The 21,300-nt window shown below is 40.5% G+C and overlaps 1 protein-coding gene across 10 annotated transcripts in view; it reads right to left on the bottom strand.

Annotated features, from left to right (window-relative positions):
- The window catches only part of tmcc1a (transmembrane and coiled-coil domain family 1a), a 48,895-nt gene that overhangs the window by 8,913 nt on the left and 18,682 nt on the right, over positions 1-21,300 (bottom strand). The window contains exon 1 of one of the 10 annotated variants that reach the window (XM_022189129.2): positions 6,326-7,447. The exons of 7 other annotated variants lie outside the window; for them this stretch is intronic. In XM_022189129.2, coding sequence (XP_022044821.1) covers positions 6,326-6,400 — 75 coding nt within the window. In that variant the 5' untranslated portion in view covers positions 6,401-7,447. Of the gene's footprint in view, positions 1-13; positions 1,725-3,877; positions 4,957-6,325; positions 7,448-21,300 lie in introns of those variants that run through there. 2 more of the 10 variants (XM_051949497.1, XM_022189132.2) reach the window with 2 other exon arrangements.

Genomic DNA, 21,300 nt, shown 5'->3' with positions numbered 1-21,300 from the left:
TCCGGGCGCTCACCTTTCCATTCGTCAAACGGAGAAACTGTTCCCAGTGCATTTTTTCTCCCACAGAGAACGCGAGCCGAGTATTTTCATCTGTCCGGACACTTTCTGTTAAAGTTTGCAATGTAATTAAATAAATAAAAGCCCCGCGCCGATTCCTTGGACTTGCGTTGGACACTCCTGTCGCTTCAATTCACTCCGGTTGTTGTGAAAGTTAAAGCGCACCTGAAACTCCTTCAACTGCGGGAAGCTCCTCCCCCTTTATCCCCCCTCCCTCTCTCACTCACTCACTCCCTCACAGCTGAGGCATGACATCATCCAGTCAGCCTCGCGGCACGCTGCAGTCAATCATCCTCACACAAACACACTCAGACACAATCCCTTCACCGTGTGAGGAACAACTACAGAATAAATTCACAAATACATTTTTTTTACAACCATTCATGGCAGAAATGACAGGCTACAGTAACAAATTTTTTTGTTGCTGCTGTCACATTTTTACTCACTTTATGCTTAATTTTAACTGCGGCATAAAGCCCTGCTCTTCTATGGAAATAGCACAACTGTGGCTAGAAGTAGAGAGAATTCAAAATGTCCTCTGTATAGTACAATAGAACTGATTTTATCTCTTACTGGATGGCAACTTTTTTTTATTTTTCTTACCATCTTTTTAAGTTTGCTCAGACTTCTGTTTGTATTTATGCCCTATTATTTTAACTGTACAGCATTTTTGCTGCACTCCTGCCATCTTAAATGTGCTCTATAAATACATTTGACTTTGTTATAATTATAATTTCAGATATCACAATAATGAAAAAAGGGTGAAGAATTACAGAATCCAACCTGGTTCTCAGTAGCTTTCAATACACTTAAAGTGTGTCATACTTCTAAGTAAATAGCTTAGATTTACTCAAGCATTGTACTCAAGTATGATTCTGAGGTACTCTCAGTATTCCCAGTTAATGTTACACTATAGTTCTTCTCCAGTAATGTTCAGAGGAAAATATAATGTGCTACACTTATTTGACAACTGCAGAAAGTATTTATTTGTCAGATTTTACAAACAAAATGTATAATATTTTAAGAAAATGGTCCAAATTAGCTCTAATGAGAGACTCCGGAAGCTAAATTCTACTTCATTACAAATGTGCGCTACTCACTAGAGCTAATTTTCTGAATTTCTACTCTCACTTTTGATATTTTAACTGCATGTTGTTGACAATAGTACACACTTGTACTTGAAGGATGATAGGAATGCAGGACATTTGCTTGTAACAGTGTTTTTCTTTCTATTGCAGTAACTGTTGCTTTCAGGTGAAGGATCTCAATCCCTCTTAGATCACAGGCTGTCATCACAGAGGAGATATAAGCAGGGAATATCATTAATAATTAATCCTATTTACAAACAAATGAATGAGCAACATTAAACCACACAGCCTGACAAAAACAAACAATCCAGACACACATTCATCAGTATCAGTCTTTCACTGCAAGGATGACAAAGACTGGAGTTTTTTAACAGTATATTTACAATATATTATAAAGAATATGTAAAACAATTACAAAATGGGTAAGTGAAATTCTGTAATCGTGAGGCTGCAGGGCAGACTGGGAGTCTATGCTGCAATGCGAGACTGTATCAACTCCCAGTCTCTCTGTCTGCTACTCTGCCAGCCAACAGAGAGGAGTACTTGAGGGCAAGTAAAACCAGTTGAACATCCCATTATACACACACGCACGCACGCACACACGCACGCACGCACGCACGCACGCACGCACGCACGCACGCACGCACGCACGCACGCACTCATCCAAGGGCACATTCCTTTGAGTAGCCGACTGGCTAAAACCACCGGGAAGCAATTCATTTAAACCTTTTAAGGTGATTTGTTTTAAAAATCAAGGGGTTTTGCATTGGGTTGATTACTAGCAGCATTAAATAGAAAGAGACACATATCCACGAGCCAGTTTACCCAAGAAATGTTTTGTACAGTAAGTCTAATCATTATTAAAGCCTCTTGACGGGCAGCCAAGGCAGTCAAATGAATCAGAGAACAAGAATAGCCCGCCAAGCAAGCACAGAGAGGGCTTGGAGGTGACGTTTCAGAGCGGCACCTGGTCTGCTCAGCTATAAACAAAGCAATATTCATAGCTTTATGAGTGCTTGTATGAATGAAGTACCTGATTCATCTATCTGAGAACTCAGGAGAGTAGATGTGAATAACATTCAGTTTTCTCTTGTCTTACAGATGATGTCATTATCTGCATAATCAAATACATGCCCAATTACTAAAGATAAAGAGGGCAAAGGACAAGTTAGGTGTACTCTTTGAACTGGAATACCATGTCACACAGCACAGATAGAGGCTTTAGATACTCTGATAAGAAGGACTAGTGACCTGCACAGACTGGCACCAAATCAGCGCCCTCTCATTGATCAAAAAATGCAGTCACCAGAAATCTCCAGTTGCATAAACGAAGGCACCACCAACAGCTGGTTAGTCAGGTGGTTTCCCAAGGGTGAACCCTGACTTTTACAGCTCTACATACAGTTCATATATTCTCCATGACTGGTCACTACACAGTAAACTGAGTCATGGCACTGCTACATTACCAGACATAGCAAAGCAATGCTTCAATCCCAGCTTTCTGAAACAGACTAAGAGTTACCGAACAAACTGGCGTCATCTGCATGATCAGTGTCATCTCTAAATGGTCGGGTTTTTCTGTGACTAATCATGCATGTAATTAAAGATTGTGAGCTGAAGGATTAGACTAATTTCCCTGGGTTAACATAGCCAAACGTGTTGATGTGCTGAGCCACTGAGGCAAGACGTGACAGGAACGGCATATCTGGAGTCTGCAGCATAATGAAGTTATGGGGTGTTTGTAATTGGGTAGGGGGCTATCTGACCCCACCCTGATTAGATTTTATCAGTAAGATGGAAAGACAAAGGTCTGCATGGACCTGTCCTCTGCCCTACAACTGCTTTCACACAGGAGACTTATCTTTCAAACTCTCAAACTGGGTCTGTCTGCTAGTGAGCCCATTTGTGTAACGGCTTCTGATCCAAATAAAGCTGGTTAGAGCCATGAAAGGGTAATTCTGACTTACCTTGGATCGACCAGATGCCTGGGAAAAGCCCAGCTAAACCTAAACACTCAGACTTTCGAAATACATCTCACACAAACGCGCATTTAGAAAGCATTACCACACTAATGTTGTTAGATATGCATCACGCATAATTAGATACATAGAACATCTTGTCCTGCCCCATCTCAATCTCTCTCAGTCACACATGCCCCAAATTCCTGGCTCTTCAATGTAGGTCACAGTACAGAAAAAATGGACTCATGCTGTTAAAATCCTTTCCTATTTTGCAGATTCAAAATATATTTAATAACTTCAGATGTACCATCTTCTGCTTTCTTCTCTATGTCCTGTTAAATATGTTTGTTTTGGTCAGACGGCTCAGGAGAGACGTCCTGATAGACAAGAAGTGAAAACAGACAGAGATTAAGGTTCTTGTCACACACTGATGCTATCTACACTGACCAGGTCAGAGCAGGTGGAATGTGAATCCAACATCCACCCTTCCCTGTAGCTTGTTGTTAAAGATGTATGCATTTCATAAAACGTTTCAGATTGAAACAAAATGATCGTAACATTTGTTGTGTCTTAGAGTTATAGCTTATATAATGTTCTTAAACAGTATTTAGCATAAACATGGCAATCATAGACCACAGTGCTGAACTATGCGGTGATTGTTTTGAATATAAACATTTTGAACTGAAACACCGAAGTTGTCCATTTCTATGTTCCTTGCTGTCAAGGTCAAGTTTTTTTTAGTTTGCATGTCTGAGTGCAAAAGTACAGTACCTTGTTGGTTGTTGTGCCTTGCATTCCTGTTGAGGCATGGTAAGCTTCCTGTGATGTCAGGTTTTGTTTTTTGTGAAGCAGTGGTTTCACGAGCCAAGACGAAAGAGTGATACTTGGAGGACACAGTAACTACAGGTTTCTGAGAAATCTGTTCTGCTCCACACCTCTCCTATTACAGCATCCTCTGAAATATGGAGAAAGTGCTGCGCTTAAATGTCAAAGCATATCAGCGAGTTTTAACGGTTGGAGGCTGGTCCAGTATCCATGAGGTATAGGAATTGTTATACACGGTGGCCAAAAGAAACTGCATTTTTAGGTGTATGGTTGAAGCTGTGCCATCCGTCTCTAAGCAGTCATTTTGCATATTACAGCAGTCTCCTTTCTATTTATATCACCTATACCTCTCTTGACTTTATGACTCACTCTACATCAAAGCCAATCATCTGTGTCTGACTGAACTTCACACTCCTGATTAGCTGATCTGCTCTTTAACCCTGCCATCTAGGGATCCGGAAGTGGACACAGTTGTCCTGGCAACACTATGACAGCAGTGAGGGATCCAGAGGCTATATATTAGTACAGATTGCAGTTTATCAGTTTGTGCTTGGGATGGTAGAGGATGTGTGATGTTGGCATGCAGTGAAGATTATGCAGGTACACAAAGTGTGTGGCTGCACTTATTTGTTTATCATTATTTGGTTATTTATAACATTAGAGGATGTCACAAGTCTGTGCCATATCTAACCACAAACCTGTTTTCTACTACCCCATGCTATTTTATCATGGTTTCAGACCCAACAAAGTCAATTCAAATTAAGTGGTTTTGAAACTAACACAAAAGCGATGTTTATAATGAAAATCTGCTTTTTGTTTCTTTTAAAGGGATCCAGTGTTGCAACAATGCACCCCATTCACCAGATATGGCAAATTACATAACTCCATGTGATGCTGGACAAGGGGCAGTTTACTCAACACATGCACTTGGGAATTACCACACAACACAAAGTTGCACTAAAAATCATGCATAAATAGCATGCACATACACAGTCAATGCCTGCCAGTGCATTCCCTAAGGAATACAGAGAGATTAAAGCTGCTGTCCGGAGTTTCCGTTTGTTTTCAATTTATGTATCATTTTTTAACAAAGCTTAAATGTGTTAGTCTAGTTCGATACTATAATATAAAGTTAGTATAACGCGATATGAAAATTTATTCCTGAGCTCCGCCTTCCTCTCATAGACCCCCATGTTATTCCAAAAAGCGCCGGTTGCTGCCGACCAATCAAGTTCGAGCTTCAGCTTTGTCATGCTGTCAATCAACGGTTACGCGCACAGCAAGCAAGCCCATGCAGAGGTGGGCGAGCTACGCACTACGCAACCGCGCGCACATTTGTTTTGCTTGTGGAGGAGAGAGCATCAGGGATCAGCAACTTCCAGAAAAGTTACCAATCCCACGGCTTGTCAGGCCAAGAGACTGCAGGACGTTTTTTGGCTCGGGGTGCTCGCGTCGCTCCCCGACCACGGCCTCCATAGCCCGCCTGACGGCTTCGTTTAGATGCCCGACCTCTGGAGGAAGATGTTGGGGCGTCTGGGACATACTCTTCGTCAGAGGAGTCATGCAATTCTGAACTCTAGATAGAAATAAATAAACAATCTAACACATATACACGCGTAAATGCACTAAGTTTGATAAACAACGTCATCAAGAGGGATACACGAGTGTAATCACATATTGAAACTTTATTCGTTAGTCCTAGCAGATTCATGTTATTTTGGTATTAGGACAAGTTAGACTCAATACAGCATTCTAACGTAATTCCTTTATTATTTACTAAATGTACTAAATGCAGAAGAGGGGAAAACAGCAAACAGGCGAGATGCTGCAGCACTCCGGGCACTTCTCTCATGTACTGCGCGCGTGCACAAATAAAGGGGCGAAATCAGAGGGAGGGACGGTGGGACCAACAGCGTTTTGGGAGACGCTGCGATTCAAACTCCAGACAGCAGCTTTAAGAAAGGCCATTCATGTTCACATGCAAAAACACTAAATATATGTATCAGCAACAAAGAGTGTAGGTCTGACAAAAAGAGAAAAAAAACAGACCCTCTTGCAGGGTGCTACCATCACAGCCGGAGTTTCAAGTAAAAATCCTTATCAGACCAAGAACATCTTGAAAAACACCTTGTAACATTTTAAAACAGCTACAAGTAAATGCAACATTTATTTTACCGAGTAGACATACAAGCACCATATGAATGTAAACACACACACACACACACACACACACACACACACACACACACACACATATATATATATATATATACTGGATTCAGGATTGTCTCGAACACATTCTTAAGAAAGTGAGTAAAGTAAGTTTAATTGTCTGAAACACAAATAATAGAGAAGAAAGCATGCACACACAGGTATACACAGGTGAAGACTCACTGTGGCGGGGCTAGGAAGTGGAGAGGTGTCAGCAGTTACCAGGTTAAGGATGACCTCCATGGCGGAGAGACGCATGTGTGCAGCTTGGACTAGAATTTTGTAGGGTCTGCTTATCTGTTCGTATGTCTCTTGGGAGACAACCTCAGTAAGGGGAAAGGCGAGGAGAACGGCCCTGGCAGAGCACTCATCACTCAAGACACTTCTCCTAAACAATGTCCACTTAACTCAAAGTCCATGCGACAAAGACCTCACTTAACAAGGAAGCGGAGACTCTTAGAAATTACTGTTGGCTTGACTGAATATCCAGAATCCATGGAGTGTTCAGGAACTCCAGCAGTGAACCATGACTACTGATAGCCACAGAGTCTACAAAGTGTTGCTGGTTTACAGAGCAGCAGCTCCTCAGAGCCCATAATCACACTTCAGTGCAAGCACACACTCTGCAGACTCAGAGAACCTATGGAACCCACATATGTGCTTCGACAAACGCGACTCCCACCGACAGCATGCAGTAGTAGACGAAGAAGGGCGCCTCTGGAGCAAAGAACCTGTCTGATGTAGGTTTTGATGGTGACAGAGCAGAGGCAGCTAATCGTAGGAAGCTTTGCCAGGTCGGATGCAGGCAGAAGTTAAAGAAGAAAGAGTTTACTGTGAAGTTAAGCGTTCAAAGAGTCCATCGGGCATAAAATCCTCAGAGGAAGAAAACAGAGGCAGAGACCCCAAGGACGGATGTGAGGGGAGCAAGGGAGCAGACAGGAAAATGAGAGCCCACCAGGAGCTGTCACTGAACGGGAGACAGAGCGAGAGAGGGAGCAAAAGAGAGAGGGCTGTGAGAAAGCTTCATGACGGGAGGGAGTGAGGGGGGCTTTTCTTCTGTAGGAGTTTCTAGGCCAGTTCAGCGCCAAAACAGTGGGTAGCTCAGGCAGAAGGAAAGGGAGAAGAATCTTCCACTCCCTCCTTTTAATTATCACAGTTTGATTGTCGCAGCCAATCAATTTCCTGAGTGATAATTCTGTAATGAATCACCTTCCTCTGCCTGTGTGCACTAACAAACAGGGCGAGACCAAATGTGTCTGCTGACAATAACACATGGAATAAGCTAAAGTGGGCTTAAAGTAGAATTATACAGAGGTTTTATAATAGAAATACACAGATGCAAAGGAGTAGACGATTTTAGACTGAGGTGGGAAAAAAAGCAGGGAAAGGCCCCGATTACACAGATTAAGCAGTCATGTGATGTATACAAAACTGCTATTCAAAACTGTGCATATGTGTGCACACGACTGTGCTCTATAACTGTGACACTGCATTACGTGCTCAGTGATGAAACAGAACTACAATGCCAATATTCATAACTGCAGGATCATGATGTTTTTTTAACATACAAAATTGTGTTTGTTAGCAAGTTGTCAGGTGGAATTAAAGCTACTGACTTCAACTATAATCCAGTGCAAATTCTAATCTCAACTTCAGGTCTCCAAAAACACAAATTAACATGAAAATGCTCTAACAAATTTATCAGCTTGTGTTTTCGAGCCATTACTTCCAAAAATGTACAAAACAATTAGAGAGAAAAGGCAAAGCAGGTAGGGGGTGTAGGGGGTAAGGCAGGACAAGGGCTACTAAAGACCTCTGTGCAGAAGCCGACAGGAGGGAGGAGGAGAAGAGGCCATGAATACATGCTTTAATGAGAGAGCGGGAGGTGTTAGGGGACCCGGCAAAAGGGGGTAGGATTTAGGGAAAAGGCTGCTTATGTAAGAACAAAACTCACTTGCTCAAATGGAAGTGTGACATGTAGGTTTGACTCCTGTACTGAATGAAAGGGACGCAAGGCAACATCTGTGGTTTTGAGTCCGAGTCCGGTCCTTACAGTGCAACAGTTATTCTAAAGCTGAATATCAATAAAGTGGATGAATATGATCTTTATTTCATTTCACTGGCAAAAACTTTGATATATTTATTTTTGATAATCTCCCCTGTGTGGAATATTAATTTCTTTTCACTGTGTTAGCATGTCCGTCTCATGTTTTTGTATGTCAGAGGATATTGTGAGCTCTGGCTGAGAATCCCCACCTTGAAACTGCAGTGTTATATCTTCAAATATATGGATTCAGACTTCCAGAGTTTCTTACATAACAAACCAAAGGCACCAATCTTGTCAATCCTGGCAGGGTGGGGCTTTCCATATCATTATTCTTCTTCAGATTCAGAATACAGTTTGAGCATGTATGACTGAATTAACTCCAGTATTGTAGAGTACTTTTACTATGTCTGAGCAGAGTCATGGGTGAGCTGACAAGCTTGAGCTGCCATCAGTGGGTAGAAGTAAGTGGAGATGCAGGGACTATGTACATCTGTACACTGTAGAGGGAGCACTGATGGTCTCCTACTGACAGTCACAGTGTCACCTCTATTAAACACAGAAAAACACATGGAGATCATATGAATGAATCTAAAAGGCTGGTTTTGACCTTGTAATTGTTATTGATAGTTAGACGTATTAAGTCAAATAAATTAATTTCTATTTTATTTTTATTTAGTGATTGGTAAATCTCTTTTTTAGTGAAAACTTATGTTAAAACAAGAAAATACAACTGGCATTGGACTGTACCTACTTACACTGTAAGCAAATGCACAGCAAACAGAAACAAATCTTCTTACAAGAGACTAAAGTGTCTATCTCTAATCACTTAGTGGAATCTGACACTGGACCTTCTGACTAACAGGTTTCTTTCAGATATGAATGAGCTGCATACATTCTCCGCCCTGCTCTCAGTGTCTATCTACCCTGAGGTTAAAGTCTCCTGTGGAGGTAATATGGCCCCCAGCAAGTCCTACCTGTCCATGAATACCCAGGCGCTGAGGGTGACTCAACTTCTTTGCACATTCTCTGGTAACATTAATAGCATACTTCAAATAGAGTAGCTCCACAGTGACAAAATCAAAGGGGGGTGTGCTCAAATCCTGACAAGTGACTGATGCGCGAAAAGAAATAGAAAAGAGATGTTGAACTCAGGGGTAGTTTTACTTCATTAGTGTTACATTAGCTGGTCAAAAGAAGGGGACAGAAAGAACAGCTGTGGCTTCCTTAGGTGTTATTTACATACACAGAAATGAATTTTAGATATACGTTAACTGAGATGGTAACAAGAAGGATGATATATCCTTGCAATGTGTGTCGGAGGCTGAGAAATACACAACAAATATATAAACGCAACAGTTTTGTTTTTGCTCCCATTTTTTATGAGATGAACTCAAAGATCTAAAAGTTTTTCCACATACACAATATCACCATTTCTCTCAAATATTGTTCACAAATCTGTCTAAATCTGTGATAGTGAGCACTTCTCCTTTGCTGAGATAATCCATCCCACCTCACAGGTGTGCCATATCAAGATGCTGATTAGACACCATGATTAGTGCACAGGTGTGCCTTAGACTGCCCACAATAAAAGACCACTCTGAAAGATGCAGTTTTATCACAGAGCACAATGCCACAGATGTCACAAGATTTGAGGGAGCGTGCAATTGGCATTGCGTGTATAACCACACCAGGTCCTGGGCTGGTGTGGTTACATGTGGTCTGCGGTTGTGAGGCTGGTTGGATGTACTGTCAAATTCTATGAAACGCCTTTGGAGACAGCTTATGGTAGAGAAATGAACATTCAATACACGAGCAACAGCTCTGGTTGACATTCCTGCTGTCAGCATGCCAATTGCATGCTACCTCAAATCTTGCCACATCTGTGGCATTGTGCTGTGTGATAAAACTGCACCTTTCAGAGTGGCCTTTTATTGTGGGCAGTCTAAGGCACACCTGTGAGGTGGGATGGATGATCTCAGCAAAGGAGAAGTGCTCACTGTCACAGATTTAGACAGATTTGAGAACAATATTTGAGAGAAATGGGGATATTGTGTATGTGGAAAAACTTTTAGATCTTTGAGTATATCTCATAAAAAATTGGAGCAAAAACAAAAGTGTTGCGTTTATATTTTTGTTGAGTGTATATGTAATCACTGGATATTTTTAGATTTTTCTGGAAGATCTTTACTCATTTTTTGGAAATATTTACAGGTGTTTTCTTGCCAAATTTGTTTGTTTTTTTTTTAAATAAAACTTTTAAGGGAAACTTTTAAGGAATTATTGGTACCTTCTTCCTGAAGGTTTTTGCAAATTTTCAGAAATTTGGGGAATTTTTTTGCTGAATTTTTAAATTTTTTTTCAGACAAGGAAACAATATTTGTTGGTGTCCATAAATGAGGACAGTAGGAGGGTTAAACCAATCACAGTTATCTTGGGCGTTGATAAGCCCAGGATGGAGTGACGAGAGAGTTGCCCCCAAGAGTATTTGGACAGTTAGAGTAAACCTATATCACAGATTTAAATGGTCATTTCATAAAATGGTAGATAAACTGGTACTTAACACACATAAAAAAGATTTATCACAACTTCAAACAAATATTTTCTGTTAAAATAAATAAATTAGGTTGTCACTTAAACAAGCATGAGCATACTATTCTAAATAGAAAGGACTTTAAGACTTCTTACAGTCAGACTTAGTGGTTAATGTCTTTTATGTAATAACTACACCTGCAGTCACTCTGGTAGGCTTATCTGTGCTGACTTAGGGGTAACTGACATTATTTATCCACTATAAAGGACTTTGGTACTGGTTTGTTGAAAGTAACTGCAAAAATGGCAAAGAAAAGTGAAGCCAGCTCAGACAAAAGGTCAGCTGTCATTTGCTTTCACAGAAAAGGCCACTCTGTTCACCAGATCAGCAAGAAACTCAATCTTCCCCCCCTCAACAGTTGGACATATTGTCAAAATGTTCAAAAACAGAGCACTTGTGACTGAGAAAATAAAGTACACAAGCAGACCTATAGCCAGCAGCAGACTGGACGGCTTAATTTCATGTAAAATTGAGAAAAAATGGGAGAGAAACAGCAACTCAGTTCACAGAGCATCAGAAATAGGATCAACATGTATCAGTACAGACAGAGTGATATGGTAGAAACCATTTGTAAGCTCAAAAAAAAAAGAAGCTTGGATTAAATTTAGAAAAGAACATTCACAGAAGCTTTTGGAGATATCTGCTATTTTCAGATGACCCCAAATTCAACCTACATGGGGAAGAATTCAAACCAAGCTGCACTGAGGGTAAAGCACAGAGGAGGGAACATCAAAGTCTGTGGCTGTTTTTCTGACTGTGGAACAGGTGAGCTTGTATTTATTGATGGAATCATGAACTCTGAAGTGTACACAGGAATGTTGCAGCAGGGTAATGATCCAAAGCTACCAGCCACCAGATGAAAGGAAAATCTATCTCTTTCAATGACCTGCCCAGAGTCCTGACCTAAATCCCATAAAGCACCTATGGGATCCCTTTTTAGGAAAAAAAAAGATCCGCTAATCGATGCTCTAGTACATGAACTGAAAACACTGCTGGCTGAAACACAGAGTAAACTTTCACAACTATTACAGAAACTGGTTGATTTCACACACAGATGTCAAGCTTTTCTCCAAGCTAAAAGATTTTAAACTAAATACTTAATCACATTTTTGTTTTCCTTTTGAACTGGCTACTGATTCTTTGCCTAACAAACTTATTTTTCTTGAATACTTCGCTTAGCAATTATGCTTTCTTTTTTCAAAATGCATTAAATTTTCTTGTACATTTCTTTATCTAATGCCACTCAATTCAGAAATTTTTAACTGTGGCGTAAGTCTCTGAATACTTTTTGGAGTCACTACACCACAAAGCCTGACTGGGCATAATAATCACACAAATGCATTTAGCATTTCTGAAAAATATGAAATAAATTTAAATTTATCTTGTGTATGTGCTTGTTTTATTCTTCACTGAAAAACAGAGTGAAGAAATCTGCTAAGAGACAAATGTCAGTTGTGCAGTACAAATGTCATGTATTATAAATTATGTAGCCCTAACACTACACGAAGCTATATTAGCAAGGGTGTGAGAATATCCGGAATATCTGTGCAAAAAAGGTCAAGAAAAAACCCTCTGCTGAGCTGCTTATGTGGAATCTCATTCAATGGTTTGGAGAAAGATGTACCTCGCATACAACACAATGATCTGATGTGATGAATACATCACAATGCATGTCTTTCTCTCTCACACAATTGCATTTTACTCATGTGCTAAGGGGATAGGTGGACCTACTGAACTGGTGATGTATGTGGCCAGCCCAGAGAAAAAAATCCCTGTCTAAAGCATCAGTTACGGAAGTGCAATTTTAAATGGTAGCATGATCTAATTTTTAAGGTAATATTACCTCGACAATTACCTTACCCTGGCAAAAATGTGACTATTTTGAAGGCCTCTGTGTTGCACTTTTGTACCAGCCCAGCACAGATGTTTTACACCAAGTTATGGCTTCACAAGGTTTTTCTAGAGTGACAACAGAAATACTGTACATTTTGAAGGGACAATGCTCTGACTGTTGACCTCAAACACAAAGGCGTAGAACTGCTTGGAGATGTTTCCTCAGCCAGTGGAGAGAGGCACAATAATACAAAATCATTGTCATTCAGAGGACAGAGCGGAGTGCTGAACTCAAGCCAGGCTGGTGGGATACAGCCAAAAAGTTCTGGAAGAATCCTGAAGAGACAGGGAAGCGACTGGTTCCGATGTAACTTGTTGGGGTTGGAGAAAGAATGAATTGAGTAAGTATGATGAACATAGTCATGCAGAGAGTGAGAGGAAAACTTAAAACTTGAAGTGAATTAAGGGTCACTGCAGTTACAACTGGGACATCATGTTATTTTCATTTTTTGTTTCCCTAAAATTATGTATCCAAGTGCAAAATCTGCCAAAATACTGTTCTACTGTCCTGACACCACAGTCCCCCTCCATGTGACTGTAAGTTGGTTATACTGTGGCATGGTTTGGGGGTGTGAGAGCTTGCGTAAAGGCAGAAGAGCGAGAGCTTTGTCTGCACGGACTGATGGTAATTCAAGTCTAAAAGAGGAGACAACCATGACTTGGGGCTCGGGCCTTTTAGAACAATACCTTCCCCATAAAAAGAAGTTTCCTTTCCAATGCTGGCTATCCAGCCGTCTCTGGTCTTCATGTCAATGTAATCAATGGTCCTATTAGCAGTTACATAAACCACTGGGCACTTTATACACAGGGGCCATTATGACAGGAGAGGTCAGAGAGCATGAAATATCTTTGCAGCCAACTTCAATACTGGCATCTACAAGAGCCAAGCAGGAAGGAAAACAAATAACAATAAAGCCAACCCAAACAATTCAGTGTTTTCATGGCCTCTCTGAAAACAGACAACTGTGAATGTCATTCTGTCAGGAAAGTAATCCTGTCTGTACCCTCATTGTAAATATTACTACATTGAAAATGTGGGTTCAAACAAATCACAAGAAACATTCTCACTTATCACTTGTTGCATCTAGATATGAAGATAGATCTAGCCAGATCTACCCAGATTTAGAGAAATCAGATTTGTTTCTGTAAAGAAGAAATTAATCTAATTTCTCAATTTTAAGAAATCAGATAAGTTACAGAAACATTTTTCTGATAACTCTCGATAATCCATATACCTAGCTGTCAACTCTTTTCATTGGAACTAGTTTTTAATCACAGAAATACTTAGACAGATCTTACAGCTGGTCAGGGGTTAGTGCAACATTTTATAGGTTAATGTTTGTGAAAATACACACAAGTACAATATGAGGCTTGCATTTTATTGTTGGAGCCTTTAACAATGAATCTGCTATCGCTGTTTTGGGCTTCCTGTGCATGTTGAAAGAGTTGGGAGACGATATTGCAATCCGGCATTTACATGGCACGGCAATTTGTTTCCAGCAAAGCTAGTCTAACAAAGTGACTGCGCTGATATATTGGCAATTTATTACAGACATTACAATATTTGTCTTCATGCTAGCCAGCGAGGAACAAGGAATTGCAACAAAAAATGATGACAGGTTTGGGGTAATTTAGGGTAATTTATGTCCATCTCTTTATAACAGCACTGAAAAACAAACATTTATTCCCATCACCGTGATCTGCAAAAATCCAGTGTGGTCTATAACTTCTTTTTGTTTTCCTTTAACTTTTGCAGTATGACTATGCAGTGATTTATGTGAGAAGCAGATTATGACTGAGACTAGGTGTGAACGTACAGTTAAGCAGTGTTTGTATTTGCAGGGACACAATGTTTGTACATGAAGGGAAACAGAGGGGGTACGTGGGGAGACACAATGTTTGTCTATTGGTTGGTATTTGTTGGAGCTGTTTCTGTTTATACTCAGCCCATCCTGGTTATGCAACGTTGAAACAGAGAGGGCACTGGCCCAAAGTGCAGAGTTGGTCTGGCTGGATGCTGCACAATAGCTAGAGTAGCATGGGGCAGTATGTAAGCCCAAACACACTGCCAGCCTATTCAGAAGCAGGAAGAAAATGTAGAACAAACAGTCCCAGCTTCTGGGGCCCTGAAAGATTATTTGGTCTGCTCTCTTCTTATTTTTTCTCATACCACACATTATGACCCCTATCCTGACCTCACTAACCTCTGTGAAACAGAATTTTTGGATGCTGTTTCACTCCACTGTGCGAATTAGTCCACTAGGAAGCAGTACATTTCATAAAAGGACAGATAATGAGGAGCGGCATTTGGCTAATCAGTTCTCATCACTGTCTGACAGCTATTATCTAATAAAATCATAGAGTGAAAACTCTCATTGCCAGTTTCGGGTCATCTAAGTAGACACTGGTGGCCATCTCATGTACTGAGGCTTCAAAAAACTATGCATCCAATCGCATTGCAATTTCCGTTTAATTTTCAACGACTGACTTGTGAAATCCACTGCTTAATTGTTAGGGTTGAAAATTGGCTTCTTCAAAACAGACATTGGACTTGTCTCTGTGTATATAATTACATTCTCTAATAGTGTCTTTGTATCACCACCACTATACACAATAACAGAGTCCTAGAACTTGTATATGTGACTGGAATACAACCATAATTGTATTAGCTACACATGGGCTTGTCGTGCTATCACAACTACACTCAGTTTCTCTTTTTGCTTTATCTTTGATTTATGATGCACCATGTCATCTGCCCATCAAACCCAGACCTGCTATTTATCTAATTAGACCTGTACAAGTCTTGGTAAAATCCCTTCTGCTGTTAATGGGTTGGATATGCAAACCTTTACAACAGAAAACAGCGGAGAATAGCACAAATAGATATCACAACAAACTACAGTCAGCTTTGATTTCGCTACCAAAATATGACAACCAACTACAGTATCACTCCACCAGGGGGAGCTATGCTACACAGTGTGTGTTGTCTGCTGTATGTCCAACTGACTATACAGCATTGCTGCTCTGTCTGGTCTCCCATCTCCTAACAGGTTTCCTGTCAGTAACCAAGTTTTTAAAAATTGTATTCATACATTATCACCATTTTATTGACAGACATAAAGCCCTTTATGTAACATAATTCAGATCTAACAAAGCACTCATATCAAGGGACACAGGCGACTTGCTTCCCAAGGCTAAGAGGGAGCAAGGAGGGATATATCAAGGAGATAGAAAGTAGAAATGGCAACAGTTAATGTGGCAAATGTAACCACTGTGGTCCTGTCAATGTCAAGACAGGAAACCATGAGAAGAGAATAAGAGAGAGTTGGATCAAATTTTAGATATTGTTAGATAATGAAAGATGTGTCATCTTTGTGAAGAAAAAGTGTATTTCTAATATTTTTTAATTTTAGACAGGGCATTCTCAAATAATTATTCGCAGTCCCAAAACATATACTTTACTTTTGTTTCAGGGATCTAGAAGAAAATTTTCTGGCAAGACCAGGTTTTGTGCTAGGTGGACAATGAGAAAATGAAAGATTCCTCAGATTCCTACTGGATGACACAGATGAGAATGACAGGAATGGTTCTGGTTATTAGTGGAGAGAAAATATGAGGCTATATCCCCAGAGGTTGCGATCAGATTTGAATTGTGTGTGCATGTGTGTTCTAAGTGGGTCAGTGGAGCAGAGCTGAGCTCAGCGATCTATAGTCTCATCCATAATTCATCGGAGTCACACAAATGATATAGACTGAGCAGGGAGTGGCAAGGGATGCAGACTATGGCCTCTCCGATTCCGTCTGTCTGTTTTTTCTGGTCTCCTTCACTCAGAATGAGCAATTTCCCTTTGAAAACAATCTACTTGGTCACTCTGACTAAGGAGAGGAAAACCAAAACCATCATTTTATCAGAAATGTACAGGGCAGTTTATTTGGACAACACGAGTCAGGGAAGTCATTTTCAGGGCTAATACTGACTGTGGGCTTTGTGAAGGCAAGCAGATTAGACACTAAAAATGAATCTAGCCAGAGCACAGTGTCTGAGGAACAGACATGTAGGTCAAGGTTGACCAGAACATCCTCAGTGACTGACAGACCGAGTATGTTGCAATCGTGAAACGGCTGAGAAAACAACAAAGATGCACGAGCATGCCCTCACTACTGTCACACATACATGCACAAGCCCAAAGAGGAAGGACCAGCTGCAGACCAAAAATAAATACAAAAAGGATGACCTATAGTGACTCATTGCTGACATGTGCACATATATGCACATCCTTGTGTACAGACAGGAAGCAAATAAAAAAAAATCATTCATGATTAAAGTTATCAAAGTTATTTTGTGGAAAATCCCTCTGCTGACACTGTCCTTTGTTAAACATGACTACATACACACGTGGACAAAATTGTTGGTACCCCTCAGTTAAAGAAGGAAAAACCCACAATTCTCACTGAAATCACTTGAAACTCACAAAAGTAACAATAAATAAGAATTTATTGAAAATTAAATAATCAAAAACAGCCATTACTTTTGAATTGTTGATTAACATAATTATTTAAAAAAACAAACTAATGAAACAGGCCTGGACAAAAATGATGGTACCTCTATAAAAGATTGAAAACTATTTGACCAGAGTGACATGATTAACTCAGGTGTGTCATTTAATTGACATCACAGGTGTTTCCAAACTCATAATCAGTCAGTCTGCCTATTTAAAGGGAGACAAGTAGTCACCCTGCTGTTTGGTGAAAAGGTGTGTACCACACTGAACATGGACAACAGAAAGCGAAGGAGAGAATTGTCCCAGGACATCCGAAAAAAAATGATAGACAAACATCTTAAAGGTAAAGGCTATAAGACCATCTCTAAACAGCTTGAAGTTCCTGTGACAACAGTGGCTCATATTATTCAGAAGTTCAAGACCCACGGGACAGTAGCCAACCTCCCTGGACGTGGCCGCAAGAGGAAAATTGATGACAAATTGAAGAGACGGATCGTTCGAATTGTATCCAAAGAGCCCGGAGCAACCTCCAAAGAAATTAAAGGTGAACTCCAAGGCCAAGGTACATCAGTGTCAGATCGCACCATTCGTCGTTGTTTGAGCCAAAGTGGACTTCATGGGAGACGACCAAGGAGGACACCACTGCTGAAAAAAACTCATAAAAAAGCGAGACTGGAATTTGCAAAAATGCATGTTGACAAGCCACAAAGCTTCTGGGAGAATGTCCTTTGGACAGATGAGACCAAACTGGAGCTTTTTGGTAAGGCACATCAACTCTATGTTCATAGACTCAAAAACCAAGCATACGAAGAAAAGAACACTGTCCCTACGGTGAAACATGGAGGAGGCTCAGTAATGTTTTGGGGCTGCTTTGCTGCATCTGGCACAGGGTGTCTTGAAAGTGTGCAAGGTACGATGAAATCTGAAGACTATCAAGGCATTCTGGAGAGAAATGTGCTGCCTAGTGTCAGAAAGCTTGGTCTCAGTCGCAGGTCATGGGTCTTCCAACAGGACAACCATCCAAAACACACAGCCAAAAACACCCAAGAATGGCTGAGAGAAAAGCGTTGGACTATTCTAAAGTGGCCTTCTATGAGCCCAGATCTGAATCCCATTGAACATATGTGGAAGGAGCTGAAACATGCCATTTGGAGAAGACACCCATCAAACCTGAGACAACTGGAGCTGTTTGCTCATGAGGAGTGGGCCAAAATACCTGTTGACAGCTGCAGAACGCTCATTGACAAATACAGAAATCGTTTAATTGCAGTGATTGCCTCAAAAGGTTGTGCAACAAAATATTAAGTTATGGGTACCATCATTTTTGTCCAGCCCTATTTCATTAGTCTGTTTTTTTTAATAATTATGTTAATCAACAATTCAAAAGTGATGGCTGATTTTGATTATTTAATTTTCAATAAATTTTTATTTATTGTTACTTTTGTGAGTTTCAAGTGATTTCAGTGAGAATTGTGGGTTTTTCCTTCTTTAACTGAGGGGTACCAACAATTTTGTCCACGTGTGTAAATGCAATTCATTTGTAATCAAATTGCCGACAATCTCCTTTTTTAAAAATGTAAAAAAAAAAAAACATCCAAATAATACAGGCCTAATTTTTTTTGCTCAAGATGTACAGTATATTAATACATTTAAATACCCTTGGTAAGTGAACTTGATCAGCACTGGTTCAGACATCCATCTATTAATAGCAGCAGAGAAACAGGGAAAGAGCCGCAACAGACTCCTTCCTCATTAAGACTTTCAGATTAGAAACCTACAAAACTGGCAGAGAGGGAAAATGACCTTAACCTCAAAGCTTCATCGTAAAACATCTGTCCTCATACATATAGCTAGTCACATACATATACAAACCTACATTTATCTTTCAAACATCCCTCTGCCCTGCCTCTCTTTTGAGCTCTTAGTCATTCCTCTCACACCTTCACATCAGCACTGACAGTTTCACAAGAATTTCACACCCAAAAAATACTGGTTATGCATCAACTGTGAAGCTGTGCTGTGTGTTAGCATGAGTGTGGTCTAGTGCTGTGAATGCTAATAGCAGAAAGTACCGGATAAGGGCGTTGGCCTATATGTATAATGACATGAATATTCAACAGCCTAATTGCACAGACGGGGGCAATGCTTCAAAGGCAACAAACAGTTGGGTGGAGAGTTCAAGCACACACATACGCACACGATGCATACAAAAGATGATCTGATTCAAGTCTGCTCTTCAGATCCATACACAGTAGAATAAAACATTAACAGTGAATCTATTTATTTTGTTTTGTTAATTTTCTTTGAAGTGGACGACAAATTCCCACTGAGGTCTTTTAACTGTCAAACACAAGCGTGTCCTTACTGATAATTCACAACTGCTTTTATACATCACTCAGAGGACGTAATTTAAATAAGTGTCAGAGCGGGAAATAGTGATGTCTCTTCAGCGCTTAGATCTAAGTGATAGCGTGCCATTCCAACATGTCTCCTTTATGGCTCTGACATTTGAAATATCTGACGAAAGATAAAACTGAATTACAACGTTTAGAAGGAATGGCATTTGACACAAGTCGACATATTTGGCTAAATGCATTGCAGTCTAATTTTAGAAGACACCTTTTGTCTCCTTTAAGAGGCTGTTATTGCACCAGACAGGCTGATGAGGTGGCAGTGAGATCAGACGTTGAACCTGCGAGCATTCAGCTGGGTAAAGCTGCTTTGGCCCTTTTTGAACATCATCCTGTTACCATGGAAATGGGCAACCGGCTCCACTGTCTGAACACTGGCCACAGATGAGAGGGAGAACGATAAAGAGAGAGCGGGAGCTAAAGAAAGAAAGTCGCCAAGACGCAGAGTGAGACAAACAGTGAGAAGGTAAAGGGTGTGAAGACAGAAATGATACAGTAAGAACGACTGCTGAGGATGTGGGGCACGTAAATAATAAACAGTATAGCAGATTTAGGGGCTTGCTCAATAGGGAAAACCTCCTGCTTGATTGTGGAGACACAAATTCTCACAGTATGGCTTTTGTTATAATCCATCCCCATAAACCATCAAATTGTAACACAGTACAATATGACACAGATGTTATGCTGAATTGTGCAGGAGTCTATAGAAAGCCGTTGTGGTGCCTCATGGTGGCCCAACAGCATATTTAAATTGACACCGATATGAACAATAAAGCAAAGTAAATACAAACATGACTTGACCCACTGACAGCAAAGAATTCAAACAAGAAGAAAGCTGAGAACAGGGCTGGTTAAAGGAACACAACAGGCCATCCATTGTATTTAATTCACAGTCAATACTTGTGTTTGCTCTGTGATCAATGTTAGTCTCCCTGCTACACAAACACCCACACTACAGGATTCATATCGACTGCAACACAAACACATTACTGTTTTTTTGGTAGACTTATGGCTCTAAGGAGAAAGAAAGGTAAGGCAATATTTACACGTGTTAAGATGAACAGAGGAGAAGAATTGTATTTGTATAAATGTGGGACACAAAATGAGCAAGGAAAAAAAAGGAACAGAAACAACTAAAGGGTAACTAAGAAGGGAGATTCACACATTTGAGAAGAACTACTTTCCTGTCCTTTTCCGAAAGTGAGTACAAATCACAAACTGTAGACCTGCCAAACCCATCAGTGGCTTTACACAGCTTCCTTTTTTAACTGTAACACTGCAATAAGGTCTACTTGTTAATGTCAACAACGCTGAACCACAGAGTGTCCTGACCTGACAGCAGCACACACACAGTGCCTGGAAAACCATTTGCTACAGGCTGGTAGTTAGCAAACAGACTGAGATGACACCACCTCCAGTGTGGACTAAGAGCACATGCTTTATCATCCCCATGGCTGTCCGCTGGAAGTCAATCGAAACTCAGTTGTTTGATTATGCATGGGTTTGACTGCATGCTTCCGCAGCAGTGTCTGTAGCAGTGGTTTCATAAGACTTGATACTTATGTGCATGGCTGCATGTAAGTGAAGATGACAGAGCAATACTTCACGCTCGCCTTTTCCAACTCAATGTCACTTAAATTGTTCCAGGACGAGCCGTGGTGTCCTGCTGCAAAGGTCACAGGCGCTTTCATCAACACACAGCCCATAGCCTGAGG

The sequence above is a fragment of the Acanthochromis polyacanthus genome, chromosome 6, assembly GCF_021347895.1.
Source record: "Acanthochromis polyacanthus isolate Apoly-LR-REF ecotype Palm Island chromosome 6, KAUST_Apoly_ChrSc, whole genome shotgun sequence".
NCBI lineage: Eukaryota > Metazoa > Chordata > Actinopteri > Pomacentridae > Acanthochromis > Acanthochromis polyacanthus.
This window is presented reverse-complemented; position numbering and strand designations above follow the sequence as displayed.